Genomic DNA, 17,753 nt, shown 5'->3' with positions numbered 1-17,753 from the left:
AATGTTCGCTTCCCCCCAATATATGCATTTCAGTATAAAGGTGGAAGAACCGCACACAATATTGAGAACAGTGTGAATTTTGAAGAATATTTGTGTTTACGTTTGCCTGTTGTTTCGGGAATTGTAGTTACATAGGTCTGCAATAAAATTTGAACCAAATTGAATTTCTAGTGCAGCCGTGAAAAAGTTGTGAAAAAGAGGAAAAGTGGAGGGGTTGGACAATTTGCACTTGCTCAGCGTAGAGACAGAAAGAGGCACTCTGTATGTGCTGAAAGACACTTTTACTATATTCTGGCTAGCTAGTAGATTTTTTTTCTTTTTGACTGTGAAACCCAGACATGGTTTGTTGACTGCAGCTAATGTGCACAATGATTCTTACTGAGATACATAAACTTGTTGCACTTAGCAAATTAAGTTCCTAAGTTAATATGGGAAATGCTATTCACAACGATCTTTAACACTCTCTCTCTCTCTCTCTCTGTCTCTCTCTCTCTCTAAAACTTTAGAAAGTTGGTGAGTGTTCTTAAGTAAACAAGGCTTTGGGGATTATGACTTTTGGGAATATAGAAGTGGAAATAGTTCCATTGTCTATCTATTTCTTAAAAATAAAATAAATTTCTTTTGTCATTTGTCTCATTTCCACATATGTTAATCAGGAAGAAGTTTTATTAGACCCTAGCTGCCTTTTGTTTATTTTGCTAATAATGCTGTAACATCAAATATCCCATCTATGGTTTCTAATTACTCCAACTATCATTGGGGGGGTGGGGGTCAATTTTTTTTTGGGGGGGGGGGATGTTCTTACCTTGACTTGAGAAGCTACTTCCAGAATACCCGTCCCCCCACAAAAAATCCGTCATGTTAAATAATTGCATGTTGAAGGTTTATTACATATTTATATAGTTACTTTAATTCAACAACCTCAGTATGGCTAAGCTATAGACAATTGCTTTTGTGAATGAGCTCTCCTTTATACAACTCCCCATATGAACTGACCTAAATCCTGCAATCACCTTCTGAGGCCCTTCTTCGTGTGCACCCTCCACAAGAGATCACAAAAGTGTGATGATGGTATGTCTCAATTCCAATATTGCTCCAATGAATATCAGTGAAAAATGTTTTTTATTAAACTGTGGGTGATGGTGGTGATAAAAAAAGCTCCTCTCTTTTTCAAACTTCTTTTGCAAGCCATCATAATTATATCTACCCCCCAACATTAACGGAGAATATTGGGGGTGGGGACAAGGATAAGCACATCAGCTCCATCCCATACAGAGCTGATTCTGTCACTTTTCAATTCATACAAGTTAACTGATTGCATGGAGAAGTCTCTACATGTTTTGAAAGATCAATACATATCATTTATGTATCCAAAATATGCAAATAATAACAATCATATATACCAAACTACAAAACAAAACAATTATTCTTTGGTTGGTTGTGACCAATCATGGCAGTGAAACGGCTTGCCTCATTGCCCAGACCATGAAAAGGCAGGCATGGTGTTCAATGGAGGTTCTGTTCCTACCACAAGTCAAACAAGCTCATTTGTGTCCTGGGAGACCTGGGGGGGGGGCGGAGTGGGAGGGCACAATGAAGAAAATGTGGCTCCCTTCTCATAAGGTGGGCAGCTGCTCAGCTCTGCAGGTGGCCAGGAAGGGCCCCCCATCATTAGAGGAGACCACCAGGGTCCAGCAGGCCAGTTGGTAGTTGAGTGAGCAAACAGGAAAGGAGGAGTGGAGCACACATGTGAGCCAGAATGGGAATTTCAAGGGAGCTTCTGACACCATCAACACTTATGTGAATATCTGTTCATGTTGCACATTGCTGGAAGCGAAGAAGGGTTGGCTTTGAATCTGAGGTGATTGATGGGGATGAAACAGGCTGGGTAGTCTGGTGTTTATTGTGAAAGATGTAGGAAAATTGGCCTTTGGTGGAAGTGAAAATGTCCAAAACTTCCACTATCACTATATATCCACCTTTTTGGTGTTCAGGTAAGCAGGTTGGAAGGAAATCCACACAGAACAGAATGACAGCATGTCAAGGTTTATGAACTTGGCTTCAGTGAATGTGCCAAGCAATTTTCAGGTACAATAAAACTGTATCTTTGAACAGTGAGAAGGGACGCAGGTGGCGCTGTGGGTTAAACCACAGAGCCTAGGACTTGTCGATCAGAAGGTTGGTGGTTCGAATCCCCGCGATGGGGTGAGCTCCCGTTGCTCGGTCCCTGCTCCTGCCAACCTTGCAGTTCAAAAGCACGTCAAAGTGCAAGTAGATAAATAGGTACCACTCTGGCAGGAAGGTAAACAGTGTTTCCGTGTGTTGCTCTGGTTCGCCAGAAGCGGCTTAGTCATGCTGGCCACATGACTCGGAAGCTGTACACTGGCTCCCTCGGCCAGTTACGTGATGAGCGCCACAACCCTAGAGTCGGCCACGACTGGACCTAATGGTCAGGGGTCCCTTTACCGTTACCTAACACAGGCTTCATTTCATTCTAGTATTAATTCATTGGTTAACCTGACACCTAAACTATAATATGGTTTCCTTGTCCCAATGACTTAACAATTGAAAGTTATTAGCCAACATGCAGTTACACAGTTTACTAAGTTCAGTAAAAAAGTCTTTATTGAAGCCCTCCCCTCTGGGGGGCGGGGGGGGGCGGGCATGTAACAAACAAAAACTAATCAGTCATTTCCTTTTTTTGTTAGCAACATCTTAGTATTGAAATCAGCCCTGAAAATAATGATGTAACATTTGGGGAGGAAGATGCAAGCCAATAGCCCAGTATTTGAGGCTAAGATGGCAAAAAGCTCCACAGCCACAATATATTTTCCCTTGGTGCTTAGGTAACCTGGGATAAAGGAGATCCAAACACTGCAAAACACCAGCATGCTGAAGGTGATAAACTTGGCTTCATTGAAAGTGTCAGGCAATTTTCTGGCTAAGAAAGCAACAGTGAAGCTGATCATGGCTAGAAACCCCATGTAGCCCAAGACACAGTAGAACATGGTGATGGAACCTTCATTGCATTCCAGTATGATCTTCCCAGTCTGTGAGTGCATGTCAACATCTGGGAATGGTGGAGAGGACAACAACCATGCAATACAAATACACACTTGTTGGAGGGAGCAGAAAAAAACAATGGAAGTAGCCACTTTTTGGCCCAGCCATGTCCTGATCCTGTTGCCTGGCTTTGTGGCCAAGAAGGCCAGGACCACAAGGATTGTTTTTGCCAACACACAAGAAACTGCCACAGAGAAAATGATGCCAAAAGTCATTTGTCGAAGAAGGCAGGACAGCTTCCCAGGTTTGCCAATGAAGAGCAAACAAGAAAGATAGCACAACACGATGGCAATGAGAAGAACACAGCTGAGGTTCTGGTTGTTGGCTTTGACAATGGGCGTGTTCCAATTCTTTAGGAAGGTTTGTATCACAAAACAAGTGATCACAGTAAAGGAAAGAGCAACACTAACCAAAACAATCCCCAAGGGCTCTTGATAGGACAGGAAAGATATAACCTTAGGGATACACTGGTCATGGTTCTCATTTGGATAGTGATCTCCTGGGCACTTGACACAATGAGTTGCATCTGAAAGGAATTAATAGGATACATCATATAAATGACAGCATTTATGCAGAAGGGAAGAAATGGCATAATGTTTAATTAATACTGGACAAGAATGGCTCAATCCACATGTTTATACTAAGCACGAGTATAAACATTTTAAGAAATTTTCATTTTAATAAAGGGTGGGAAGGATTCTTTGACCAATTTCTGTCTTCAGCAAAGAAGCTGAGGGTGACCTGCAAGAATATAGTGAATACATGTTGTTGTTTAGTCGTTTAGTCGTGTCCGACTCTTCGTGACCCTATGGACCAGAGCACGCCAGGCACTCCTGCCTTCCACTGCCTCCCGCAGTTTGGTCAGACTCATGTTTGTAGCTTCGAGAACACTGTCCAACCATCTTGTCCTCTGTCATCTACTTCTTCTTGTGCCCTCAGTCTTTCCCAACATCAGGGTCTTTTCCAGGGAGTCTTCTCTTCTCATGAGGTGGCCAAAGTATTGGAGTCGCAGCTTCACAATCTGTCCTTCCAGTGAGCACTCAGGGCTGATTTCCTTAAGAATGGATACGATTGATCTTCTTGCAGTCCATGGGACTCTCAAGAGTCTCCTCCAGCAAGTGAATACGTACATACATACATACATACATACACTAAAGAAATAAATTTAACAAGAAGGGAACAAAAATATGAGGGATGGGCTAGGAACATTCCACAGCTTAGCCATCAGCCCAGTCATTACACAGCCTGGTTTAAAATATTTGATGGTCCAAAATGTGGTTGTTATCCTTTCTTGACATATGTATCCCAAATCAAGTTATTATTATGAGATGCTTATACTTCCATATCCTTATCTATCAGGTTGGATGGGATCACTCAGAGCAGTCTGCAGCTATTAGGGGATGGGGTACCGAGCAGGAAGGACCATCATGTATTGGGGGAGGGGGGAGGAATGAAAAGGCTGGAATCTACCCTGACCACTGGAAGAAGATAGCAGCCCATCGCATGATTCATCTTTTTGTTTGTTGTTAAGGGGCAGAAGCAGAGCCACTGATTTCATCTGCACAGCTGCTCCTTTCCAAGCCACCTCTCTGAGAGGGAGGAGGGAGAGCGGAGCAACATCTCTTTCCTCTGGTGGATGTATGCTAATTAAAGTAAGACCTACCTATAAACTAGTTCAGAATAGGTCCAGGTTAACCTCTGGTTTAGCCCAGGGTTGGTTGCCCTGGTTAGAGACTCCTAGATTCTGTTTCTGGGGAAAAGGGGATGGGTAGGTATTGGGGACTCCTTGGTTCTATATGTATATATTTCCTCTATGTTGAGAAATCCTCAGTTCTCTGGATAACGTGGTGTCAGCCTATATAAACTCTGTCTTGCAGTATATGAATCTTTAAAAATTGCAAATCGTAATTCCTTGGGGGCCTGCATAGGTTTAGGAATGTACGGCACAAGAAGGAGCTTTTCCCCCTTTCCTGGTCCTGACAAAGTATATAAAAACATGAAACACATATTTGATTCCCCCCCCCTTTGCATAGCTGTGTACTGCCACATACCCTGCTCGTTGGAAATCATGTTTTCTGAGCATGCAGTGCAGTCATGACAACAAAGTGGTTTGCCTTCTTGAACTATCTTGCTCTGTCCAATATGGCAGCTTTCAACACATATGGAATGTGGTGGCACCTATTCATAAAAAAATGTATGAGTCCAACCATACTTATCTCAGGAATCCAGGCTTCCTACAGCTCTGGTCTCCTTTTATAGCTTGGTTGCAGACCAAGGGAGCACAATTTACCCTCTGTTCTGTTCCCTGGCTGTACTCCTAGGAGCTGATTGGCTCCCAGAGCAAGCAGAGTCCCAAGCCCTGCCAGCCAGGAAGGAGCCCGGTTTCCAGCTGCTTACTGCAATAAATGAGCAACTGTCTGCTGTGGAGAAACACTGAACCTGAATATGTATAGGATGAGTCCTTTAAAAGAGGCTCTGTGAATACAGAGTACACATGTTACACGGGGCCTCTTTTAAAAGACTCACCCTGTATAAAAGAAGCCTAGTTTCATTGCACCAGTCTACCTCTGTGGGGCTGAGAGATTATTAAAGACAAATAAGAGGACTTAAGGTTCTACAGCAAGAGTGCGGATAGCAGCTCCATCCACAGTTGATTCCTACCTGCTTCAATCTTGTATTCCACACAATGGCATCTTTGATAATGCTGAAGTTCTGACTTGATGAAACCCTTCCAACCAAGACTTTTAGGTAGGTCTCATTGGGAAAAGTGACCCAGTTGATGATATCATATCCAATGGACAAATCCTTCTTCTCAAAAAAGAATTCCTGGGCAGCTCCATTGTTAAAGCGGATGTTTTCTAGGAAAGCATGGAGCTTGATTGGAAGAAAATAAAATGAGTTTTATAAAATGGTAGCCATAGTTTATGCATGCCGTCAATATGCCATGAGGTCATTTACAAGCATTTTAAATTATAGTTGAAGTGAAGTACAGAGAAAAGTTCAAAAGCTGTCTGTTACCTTATTTCCACACATTATGGGTAGCAGTTTTATGATTTAATTCTCTCCAAGTAAAGACCAGGATTCGGTATCTGGCCTACCTTTTGTTCTAAACAGAGACAACAAGCAGAGATTTTTCTTTCTTTCTCAGCAAGCACAGTGAATGCTGATATAGATAACCCCCCCCCATGGATGGGGGCATATACCCATACAGTTTTGTGTTCATTTTCTTTTCCCAGTATTTTGATGTGTTAGCCATGCTGTGCTATTGCCTAATAACCATGGTAGCCATTTTGTAACTGGTGCCCACAACATGTCCTCAAAACTGTGGATTACAAATAGGTACTCCCAGCCTCGAAGTGATTAATTTACCTGCCATGGGTGAACATTCACAGGCTCCACATTGACTTTATGCAACATAGCTTTTGGTCTGGAAAAGTATATAGCATGCAAAGCATGTGCCACAGCATAGACACCATTGTAGATACTGTAGCTCTCACCAGACATATCCATCTCAAAAAGCTTGGAAGGAAGATCTTCTAAATATCCCTCTCTACAGTTTTCACACCGTAGCAGTGCTAATCGCCAGAAGAAACAGAGGAACATACTTAGTGTTTTATCAAACTTTACATTCAGAAGGAAATCATGGAAACCTGGAACTGTATCTGTGTGGACAGAGAAGGAAAATGCACCAAAGAAAATGTTTCTGCCGATCAATTCTCCTTTTACGAAGGTGCTGAAATACCACTGAAGTGGCATGATCCAAACCATCCCTACATTGGTGTTCATGTTGAATTCATTTATTTCCATCAAGCGTGTTAAGCTATTCGACAACAGAGCATCCGCCTTGAGAATAATCACACTGGCATTGCTTGAAATAAGTATTTGCATTAATTCCATGATTCTTTCAGTGCATTCAGGTTTCCAGTAATTATTAAGAAGAAAATGAGTTACTATTTCCCTTATCAAGAAGGCAATGCATATGTTGTTGTGGATAAACAAAGAAGACAGCTTCTGTGCAAAGCTTTCCCCTGCATCATCATCAGATACAATGAGGCCAACCCATGTCCATCTAAAATGCAGGAGTAGCTGGATGATACCAACATGATGTATGGTTTCTCTTGGTGCTGTCCAGTATGAAAAAGGGAAATCACTTTTATCATTCACTGTAGCTTCAAATGAGTCAAAGGTGATCTAACAAATGAGCAAACATATGTTTTCTTTTAAAACTCAAGATTATTATTTTTTAAAAAAACTGCCTTTATAAGCATCTGCAACCAAAGGACCCCATCCAGGTGATGACTATCTTCACATATGACATTCAAAAAGTATACTATTTGTGAAATTGTTTACACAATAGTTGAGCTATACACTTACTGTTATTCACATTTAATTTTCAATGTGTGTACAATCCGTGAACAAAACAATGATATTTGTAAGAATAGGAAATGTCTCCAATATTAATACACCAATTTTCACAAATGTGCAAGGATCCCCCCTTTTTTTAGTTCCCTCGGAAATGCTGAATGAAAAAAAATCTTTCTTTTAATGTTCTACATACTTCATTTCAAAAGTTGATCAATAGCTTTGCTAAATAAAGATTTACAACACCTGTCTCTGCTAAACTAGTACCTAGTATATAAAAGTAAGCCTAGGGCTCTTGCAAACCAGTGTTGTGGGTGTAATCTGCAATGTGGTCTTGAAACAAAAACAGTGTGTTGGTAGTAGATTAATTCTGCTTAATTACTTTTTCTGTGATATATATTATTGCCGTCAAAGTGAAATAGAACAATCCAGAATATTTTTGGTATAAGAAGCTACAGGTTTTCAGCAGATGTACCATGTGCATGGCTCAAAAACTGATGTTTACCTTTTAAAATTATGTTTACTTTTGAAATTATGATTATATATATGTCAATTAGACAAACTTTTACAGTAATTGGTATATATTTTGCATTCTTTATTTATCTTCAGGTTGTTCCTCAAGAAGAAATGCAGTTTCTTCACATTCTTCACATTCTTAACAAACACATTGAGCTTCCCAAACTATTAATAATCAGCGCTTAAGTGAACCAATTACATTTTTCCTATATCTTTTTTTTTTCAAAGAATGAAAAATTGAGAGGGTATAACTGAACAGCAAGCATGCACATACCTGTGGAATTTTGAAGTTACTTAAGATAGAGGCCATCTGCGTGGAGTATTCTGAAGTGAGTCCTCCAGTAACAGAAAATACATCTTTCCTACCACACTTGTAATTTGGTATATTATTTTTCTGCTTGAAAAGTAGATCCAGGGTGGCCTCGTACGTTCTTCTTGAGTTATATAGGTTGTCAAAGATATGGAACCCCAGTGTGATATTGGGCAACAGCCATGGGTTATTGTTGATCTCATTAATGGCAAAAATCATGGCGAGGACATGTTGATAATGTTTAAACTTTATGCTGCAATGAGGTTCACACTGAGATTTACAAAGGTCAATTAGATATTATGCATTAGCAGACTGCAAATAGTCAAGGAACACACGCACAGTATGGGATAAAATTAGGGGCCCTTTATTAAAATAACAAAAGAACATGATGAAGTCATATAATTTCATAGTGGGCAATGAAAACTATGTGAAACCCAATTCTAGCAGGCTCCTTAGCATATTGACTGGGTGAGCCTAACATATGGCGAGTTGGTTCTGAATTCTAACTTTCACCTTTTGGCACTCTTAAGAAGAGGATACAAAACTCCAATAGAGTGATGCACGCTATCCCCAAAAGTGATCCATATCCTGCTCCATGGGCCACAAAGCCCAATGTGTAAGTCTCTGGGATCATTATTCATCTCAAACATGCCTCAGAGTACTCACCATCTGTTTTAACCTCTTCCGTTGTCCACACACACCTGCCCCCAAAGGAAGACAAGTCCCCTGTTTCATTTACCTTCCAGCTTGGTGGTGTTTTTAATTACTGAAAAGCTATTAGACAACTCCCTAATAGCTTGAGAAAGGCAGGTTACTATCAGAAAAGAAGTGTGAATTTTGATTCAGCATCTTCAGGCAGAGTTGTTGAACTGAGTCAAACAAATGGGGATAAAGGAAAATATTTTCTTGTAAACCTGGGACAGATCCAGCCAGAATTAAACACTTTGTCCTAATGATTAGCTTGCTGCCTTTGGATCAGCTGGACTTAGCAATTGTCTGGTTATTGCCAGTGGAATTGCCTATTTTTAAAGCATGGTGGGCAGGATACCCTATTTTGGGCAGGAAGGGTGTCATGCACTCTCTTCCTCCCTCCCTCCCATTAAAGTGTGCTGTTTTGAAGGGCTTTTCCTAGGAAAATTGGGGATGGGGTCAAAATCCTACACTATTGTGCCACCCACAGTGCGTAGGTCTTTAATAAATGTATTACAAGTAGTAATTGAAATTATACATCTTGCCCATTAACATCATATGAAAAGCAGAACTTTGTAGCATCTGCTGTGCAATTGTTGGCATATGCAATTTTAAGTAGTAAAAATCATTACTAGTAAAAAAAAAAATATGCAAAACTTACAGAGGAAAATCTTGAATTCTGTATGGAACGAATGTAAAATTGAGCAAATATTCCCCATGTTGTATAAGAGAAAGAATCCCACCGATGATCACTTCTCCAGGCTTATACAAATGGTATTGGGTGTTTGTGCATTTTTCTGACGTTTTCTTGCAAGCAAAGGGGGGGAGCTGTAGCTGCAACAGCAGCAGCAAAAGCAAGTACCTTAGTTCAAATACATGCCTGCCCATACCACAACTGCACAACGGCATGCTTTACCACACAAAAAGCAGCAACTGTAAGAGGTCAATTTATCCCTTCTGCATGGGTCACAACAAACACACACCCTCCAACCTATGCAGCACATTGTAACCAGTACTTAAGTGAGCTCAAAATTTGAAGCACTTGTTTTCAATCTCTCCGTCTCTCTTTTTTGATTACAGATTAAGGAAAAACAATAATAGTGTTTTTCATAATTACATAGTGGATAAACATCTCCCTGATGTCACAAAGTGTGAAATACTTGTTTTTCCTTCCTTGTTTGCAACCTTCAGAGGGGCACATGTCAGTAGTGCACAGGGGCAACTGAAAAAGTGGGCGAAGCAAGGCATTCAGATTTTACTTTTGTTCAGAAAATTAGTTTCTACACTCACACACCCCTTTCTCAAGTAGGGCCAGTGATGGGTGTGGCCTGGAAAGAGATAGAGTGGCACTGGTATTTCTCCTAATATACATACTTTAGTGTACCAGTTTACCAAATATATCCCTTTTTGCAAGCAGTTCTGCATAATGTAGTATACTGCATGTTTGCGTGTAGTTTTCACTAATGTGCACTTTTAATGTTCACTTCCCCCCAATATATGCATTTCAGTATACATTTTAAGATTAAAGAACTGCACACAATATTCGAATTTGAACCGCCGACCATACGATCGGCAAGTCCTAGGCACAGAGGTTTTACCCACAGCGCCACCCGCGTCCATATATATATATACTTTAGAAAGTTGGTGAGTGTTCTTACATATTTATATAGTTACTTTAATTCAACGACCTCAGTATGGCTAAGTTATAGACAATTGCTTTTGTGAATGAGCTCTCCTTTATACAACTCCCCATATGAACTGACCTGAACCCTGCAATCACCTTCTGAGGCCCTTCTTCATGTGCATCCTCCACAAGAGGTCAGGAGGGTGGCAACACAAGAACGGGCCTTTTCTGCAGTGCCTCCCCATTTGTGGAATGCTGTATTGGAAAGTGACATGATTTTAAAAATTGCTGCTGCTTTATTAAATGACAGGGATGTATGCATTTGTATAATGTAAAACAATACCTGAGAAGGGCAATATAATTATTTTTTTACAATTAATTGGATGGATCCCAATATATTCATACTTAAGTTGACCCGTTTAAACCAACAGAACAAGTTAACCAAGCCTATATGGTCCCATTAATTTCAGGGGGACTACATTAAGCATAGCCAAGTCTAGATCCACTGAAAAGTAACCATGCACTCTTTCTATTTGATTACTACTGCTGCTACTACAATGATTGCAATGATTTTTTTAATGTATGACATATTAGTGTATTTTTGGTCTTTGTGGAAGCTGCCCAGAGTGGCTGGGGAAACCCAGCCAGATGGGCGGGGTACAAATAAATTGTTATTATTATTATTATTATTATTATTATTATTATTATTATTATTATTATTACTTCTGCTAACATAAAAACAACCTGCTGGATAGGACCAATGACCCACATAGTCCAGCATGTTTTCTCACAGTAGCCAACCAGATGCTTGTAAGAAATCCAGAAACAGGACCTGGACGTAAGGGCCCTCTCCCCTCCTACAATTTTCTGTAACTGATTTTCGGAAGCATACTGCCTCTGACTGTGGAGATGGAGAATAACCATCATGACAAGTAACCGCTGATAAACGTACCCACCATGAATTTATCCAATCCTCTCTTAAAACAACCCAAGTTGGTGGCCATCACTGCCACCTGTGGGAGAGAGTTCTCTAGTTCAATTACATGCTGTGTGAAGAAGGACTTGCTTATGTATATTGTGAATTTTCTAATATCTAGCTTCATTGGATATCCACAAGTTCTAGAATCATAAGAGAAGGAGAAAAACTTTTCTCTATCTACTTTCTCCATGTCATACATAACTGTATAAAGTCCCAAATGCTGCAGCCTAATTCCATAGCACTGGGGAAGCATCACAAAACAAACAACACCCACACACAATGTTATATTATTATAACAGAGGTTTCCAGCTTTGTTGAGTCCACAGCTCCGTTGACCAACTGCATTCTTTCTGTGGCACCCCTGTGGGGCTCAGGAGCCGAGTTATGCTACCCTAGTGCTTTCCAAATGCACTCAGTACTTCTGCTCACTAGACCTGCTGGTCGTTTATCTGGCTGAAGGCAACCTATGGACACAAAAGGCTGTTTACTTGGAGTGGACCATTTTAAAAGACATTGCCTCGTTGCCTGATGGAGATCTGAAAATGTCATCTTGGTGCAACGATGCTCTTGAAGGGGAGATCAGCCTCTGCAGGTGGATAGGGTGCAATGGCAGTGGCACGTGGTGCGTGTTTTAATGCTCTAGGGTGGCTTGGAAAATCTGTCACCCCTTGATCAGGTTTGAGTTTTTGGACTTCTTTCGCCTAGGTGGGGTTCACCTGTCAGAAAGCGGCAATTAACATTTGATTGGAAGATCTTTATTTGGGCCTTTGGATTGGCCTTTGGATTGGCTGTGGGGGCAGGTTTGGATTGGCAGGAGTCAGACCGTGGTAGGTCCTCCCTTGTGGTGGAAATGGCATTGGTCAGGATCTACATAGTATGGGAGGGCATAATGGGCCTAAGAGGAGGATTGACCATGGCAAACCGAAGCGTGGGTTCGATATTTGCCTGGTTGAAATCTGCACCCTAGTCCCCCCGTGAGAATTTGCTTGCTTGACTTGCACCACGGCAAGGTTCAACACTGGCTGACTTCCGTCGTACAGGTTTGGAACGATCCAAACCCAGAAGATCCATTCCAGCAACCTGAGGCTTGTGAAACGATGAACTGATCCTGGGACCCGATGCCATGCCAACCTTTGCCCTGCCTGTGGCTGTGAAAAATGAATTGGCCTGATTTTATCCCATCACCATTGTACAGTCTGGTACAATATCCTAATTAGCAGAATAGCATCCCTTCTTTGGTGTTCTAAAATAAATTAAGCATGTGGGATTATGGCCAGTGGGGATTTTGAAGAAATAGTGAGCATTAAAAAATGAAAATATCAGATTAAAAGCTCCCTTCTAGACTAAAGTTAGGCTTAACTCATCAGTTAAACAGATTTAAACCCCCACCCCGGGCTATTAGGATTGTTTGCTAGGAAATTTCCAAAATGATCTTACATCCTGTTTTAATGAGCAGTGTTTGATCAACAGCATTAGCAAATCCTTCTACTTGATCAGTTGTTGAATATCAGCCTATATAACAGGTATTTTAGTCAAGGGGTAGAGAAAAAGAGGGGGAGGGGAGTATTTTGATTTTATAAACATTTATGTCGTATCATAGGGTTGATGTACGTACGGAATCTCTCGGACATTACTGGAAATTTCCAAAAGGTGGTGCTTTGTTCTGGATCTTCAGCAAGTCAATTTTAGGCATATTTTTTGGCATTTTTGTAAAGAAAAGCTCAACAACTTTCGGGTTGTCCTGGTTTTTACTTTTTGAAATATGGCAACCCTAGGTATCATTACAATAAATCAATAACTGGGTGATGATCCACTATCATCAACTTTTCTTCTACTTTTCAAGGAATACAAAGAGGCATTGTTTTGTTTAATTCCCTACTGGGGAGGCTATTTTAAAAACAGTTGAAAATAATATTAACCAATTTGTACTTTAATATGAATTTCTCTCTTTGATAGCTCAGGTCCAATATATGGAACCCAATTAGATAAAGGATATTTAATATAGAAATTAATTCAATTGCTGATTTCTAGGTTCACTTCACAGGAGACCCATACTTTTACCTGTATAGTTTTGCATATAAAATCATTCATCTATTTGCTTTTTCTAACATTGTAAGCTACCCCACTCTAGGAAAGTTGGTAATAGGTGAACAGAGGTTAACTGTATTGTATTTTTTACGAATGAATGTGATGTGACACGTAAAAGAACTTCAATGTCATAAAACAAACTATTATTCTCAAAAACAGTGTTTTGAAGCCACTTTTCATAATATTGGCTTAATGCCTTCTAAAACATTGAGATGTGATGGACATGCTTAAATTTATTGTGCTTTGCTATTCTGTATGTCTGGCTGTGAAAGATGCAAACATGCCTACCCACAAATGAAATAATCTGTGGAATAATGAGCCCAAAGGACAAGAAATAACAGGTAATAAAGAAAAAAGGAGATCAAGAGACAATGCATTTCCCTTTTTCAATTTCAGATCTGCCCTCATGCAGGACATAGGGGAAAATGAGACAGAAGTAACTGAATTTGTTCTCGTGGGATGGTCAGGTCGACCCAAGGCAAGAATGGGATTGATGGTCCTCTTCATTGTATCCTATGCAGTCATCCTTGTTGGAAATGGACTCATTATTGTGGTGGTCATAAATGACTCCCGGTTGCACAGTCCTATGTACTTTTTCCTCTGTAATTTGTCCATCATTGACCTTTGTTTCTCATCGACTGGCATCCCACAATCTATAGTCAATTGTTTAGTGGATAGACCTGTTATGCCTCTTCCGCTGTGCTATTCTCAAATTCTTCTGGGTCTCCTTTTTGGAACGTGTGAATGTTTGCTGCTGGCTGTCATGGCTTATGATCGCTATGTGGCCATTTCCAACCCACTGCGATATACGCTCATCATGAACAGGAATATTTGTATCACCTTTGCTGCTATGACATGGACGACTGCCTTCATGGTTACAATAGTTCCCTGTCTTGCGAAGCCAGCACGATTCTGTGGGAACAATGAGGTGGACCATTTAGTATGTGAATTCAAAGCTGTCTTTAAGTTACTCTGCACTGATACGTCTGCGAGCACGCTGGGCATGTATTTTACAAGCATTTTCACACTGATTTTACCCCTAGCTTTCATTTCTTTTTCTTATATGCGCATTCTTATTGCCATCGTGAGAATGCACTCAGATTCTGAAGGGGGTAGGATGAAGGCTTTTTCCACATGTGGGTCTCATCTGGTTGTGGTGGTCATGTACTATGGCTCAGGTATGTCTGCATACCTTATCCCTCAAACTAAAGAAACTCATTTAGGTGACAAGATTGTTTATATATTTTACACAGTAGTTACACCTATGTTTAACCCTATGATTTATGCACTCAGGAATCAGGAAGTGATGGGAGCACTAAAGAGACTAATGAGCGGGAAGAAATAATGCAAAATTATGTTATTAGATGTTTCAAATCTAACATTCTGTTGATTTTTCAACTGCAGTCTCAGCTTATGTAAGGGAGTGTTCTATGAAAATCTTATGTAGATAGAAATGTGCACAAGTGCAAATTGCCCATATGGCATCACAATTTTCTCATAAGTGTTGGAAGGGATGTTGAAAAAGAGGCACCTTTTTCACTTATGGTGGTACAGCCCACAAGTATTCAAATTCAGGACAATGGTTAGTCAAGAAATGACCAAAATACCCAAATATCCCATTGCAGCTTCACTGTAGCTTTGTTTACCAAATCAATGGAACAATCAACTGAAAGATTTTTGCCAGGGCTTTTTTTTCAGCCTGAATTCATTGGAACACAGCTGGCAGCTGCCAGAATCTCAATTGCCCCCAAATGGACAGGACTTGCAACTTTCATTTCGGTATTAAAATGTATTAAATTTAGCATCAGCTGGGGGGGGGGGGCGCTAATAAATTATGTGTTGCCAAGTGCTTGGAGTATCATGAAAAAGTATACTGTTTGGTGGGATTTTATCATATAAGCAACAAATGCAAACATATAGGACTCCCTCTCCATGGTACAATGTGAAATTGGGCTTCCTTAATGGCTTTAATTACTTTAAATCTCTTCCATATATACTGTGCTGCTTTTTTGTATTTTTATATCAATTATGTTCAAGCAGTAGTAAGGGGCACTCATTGTAGTAGAATTTAAAAAGAATTGGAACTCCAACATGCAACCAACATCTTCCAATAACTAGAATGGAGGTATTTATTTTCAGATTAGGATAATTCAGATTAGGATAATTGTGCCTTTTCCAAAACTAAATATAAGTTTTGGATATTTGAAAACTAATCTGTGCAACTATTGTATTCAATAGAGTTGATGATCAGAAAATAAAATATATTGGTTATTTGGGAATTGTACTGCCTGAACATTCTGAACATGCCACTAGAGAAGGACTCGTGTGACCAACAACTGATGCCAAGTGAGAACTGTGCCCTTACAAAGCACCATGTTCCTAGCCTATTCTCTGAGGGAGCTGGGAAATAAAATGACCATGGGTTTTGCATGTAGGGGATACATGAAGCCACCAAGAGTTGAAAAGCAAACCCCTAGCCATGAGGTGATGGAGGAGTGGGAAAAGGTCATTTAAAGTGTTCCCAAGAACCATATGGTCACCCCAGGGATACACAATGTGGTGAATTACAAACAACTCCAGCATGGCCAATTTGATGTCTACCTTCCCAAATGCTTCCATTGTTCATCCTATTGCCCACAATAGACCCTGTTGGTTTCTGTGCCCTCACTGATTTATAGCATCTTTTCCCACTTATATATTCTTTGAATATATAAACCCCATTGTATGAGCTGAATCACTACTTTGTGCCTGTCTGAGGTGGCAAGATCAGCTGGACTATTTAAGGTTTGTAGAAATGACAGGGAGAAGCTGCATGACACATTATGTAGTATGTTATGAGATGTGTGGTGCCATCTGATGAAAGGGGAGTTGGAGGGAATATATGGCTGTGCTGCAGTTTTGCAATTGTATTGCATTGCTTAATTGTAGAATCACACAAATAGAAAGAGAACATTGGTTTGCAACTATGGCATTGCACTTACAGAAAAAAAAGCATTTATATCAATTTGAAAGAAGAAGCAAATTCACGCTTCTCTGTATCCTAACATATATAACACACCAGGTGAATGCAATTCTGCTATTTATACACTGCTTAACCAACAATGTTTCTAAGTGGTATACATAAAGATTACAAAAAAGGGCACAACATCCATTAAGATTAATCATAAAACAAAAGTACCATAATAAGTGGTATGGAGATAGGGTGAAATTCTATACTTTTCTCACTGTAATAGGAACCGAATTCATATTTTCTGAAACAATATGCAAACTGGAACACTGTTATCCTTCTGAAGTGGGTAGGATGAAAGCTTTTTCTACCTGTGGTTCTCATTTGCCTTTGGTGGTCATGCACTAAGGCTCAAGTAAGTCTGCATGCCTTATCCCTCAAACTGAAGAAGCTATTTAGGTGCTAAATTGTTTATATATGTTACACGGTAGTGACACTCATGTTTTATAGCGATCCTTCCAAATTTTCACTTCTCCAAATTTTGAACTGCAGTTCTGCAGCAAAAAAAAAAAAAAAAAAAAAAAATCCACAAGAAAGCATATATTTGGGGGAAGTGTGTATACACACAAAAATAACACACAAAAATATATTGGGGAAAATCACTTGCAAAAATATGTATATTAGGATAAATAAACACAAAAAATGCAGACAATCTTTCATTAGGTCATTTTTTAATATAAAAGAGCTTCCAATATGTGCATTGGATTCATGTATACTCGGTACTTTTTTCTGGCGGGATGCAGGGGTATGCATACCCCTAAACATTTTGTGGAGTTTTGTCCATTTACTGTATTTATTTTTCCAAGTTTGAACTACAAAATTGTGGTTCTCTTGAGTCAAAATGAGAGCACCCATATATATATATATATATATATATATATATATGCAGGTTTTGGTGTCCTCGGGTGTCTTCCCGTGTAAAAGTTGGGGTGTCTAGGCGACGTTTCGACGAGGTCTCACTCGTCATCTTCAGGCTGGTGCTTTCGGCTTCTTGTTACTGGAACAGAGCCTGTTCCAGTAACAAGAAGCCGAAAGCACCAGCCTGAAGATGACGAGTGAGACCTCGTCGAAACGTCGCCTAGACACCCCAACTTTTACACGGGAAGACACCCGA

General features: G+C 40.1%; 2 protein-coding genes across 2 annotated transcripts; one reads left to right on the top strand and one right to left on the bottom strand.

The window, feature by feature from the left end:
• Positions 1-2,522: 2,522 nt before the first annotated feature.
• On the bottom strand, positions 2,523-8,470 carry LOC310662545 (vomeronasal type-2 receptor 26-like; the record flags this gene model as incomplete). Its single annotated transcript, XM_083409481.1, has 4 exons — positions 2,523-3,589; positions 5,115-5,241; positions 5,725-5,937; positions 8,216-8,470. 4 exons carry the CDS (start codon positions 8,468-8,470, stop codon positions 2,685-2,687), a joined length of 1,500 nt encoding a protein of 499 aa, XP_083265607.1. The 3' UTR covers positions 2,523-2,684.
• A 5,646-nt stretch (positions 8,471-14,116) lies between these two features.
• On the top strand, positions 14,117-14,977 carry LOC310663430 (olfactory receptor 13H1-like; the record flags this gene model as incomplete). The annotated part of the gene is made up of 1 exon (XM_083411258.1): positions 14,117-14,977. The coding sequence occupies one exon, from the start codon at positions 14,117-14,119 to the stop codon at positions 14,975-14,977; it is 861 nt and encodes a 286-aa protein (XP_083267384.1).
• Positions 14,978-17,753: the final 2,776 nt, after the last annotated feature.

The sequence above is a fragment of the Podarcis tiliguerta genome (assembly GCF_965153285.1).
Source record: "Podarcis tiliguerta genome assembly, chromosome: 13".
NCBI classification, from domain to species: Eukaryota; Metazoa; Chordata; class Lepidosauria; order Squamata; family Lacertidae; genus Podarcis; species Podarcis tiliguerta.
Note: the sequence above shows the minus strand (reverse complement) of the source record. Positions and strands in the feature narration are given on the sequence as shown.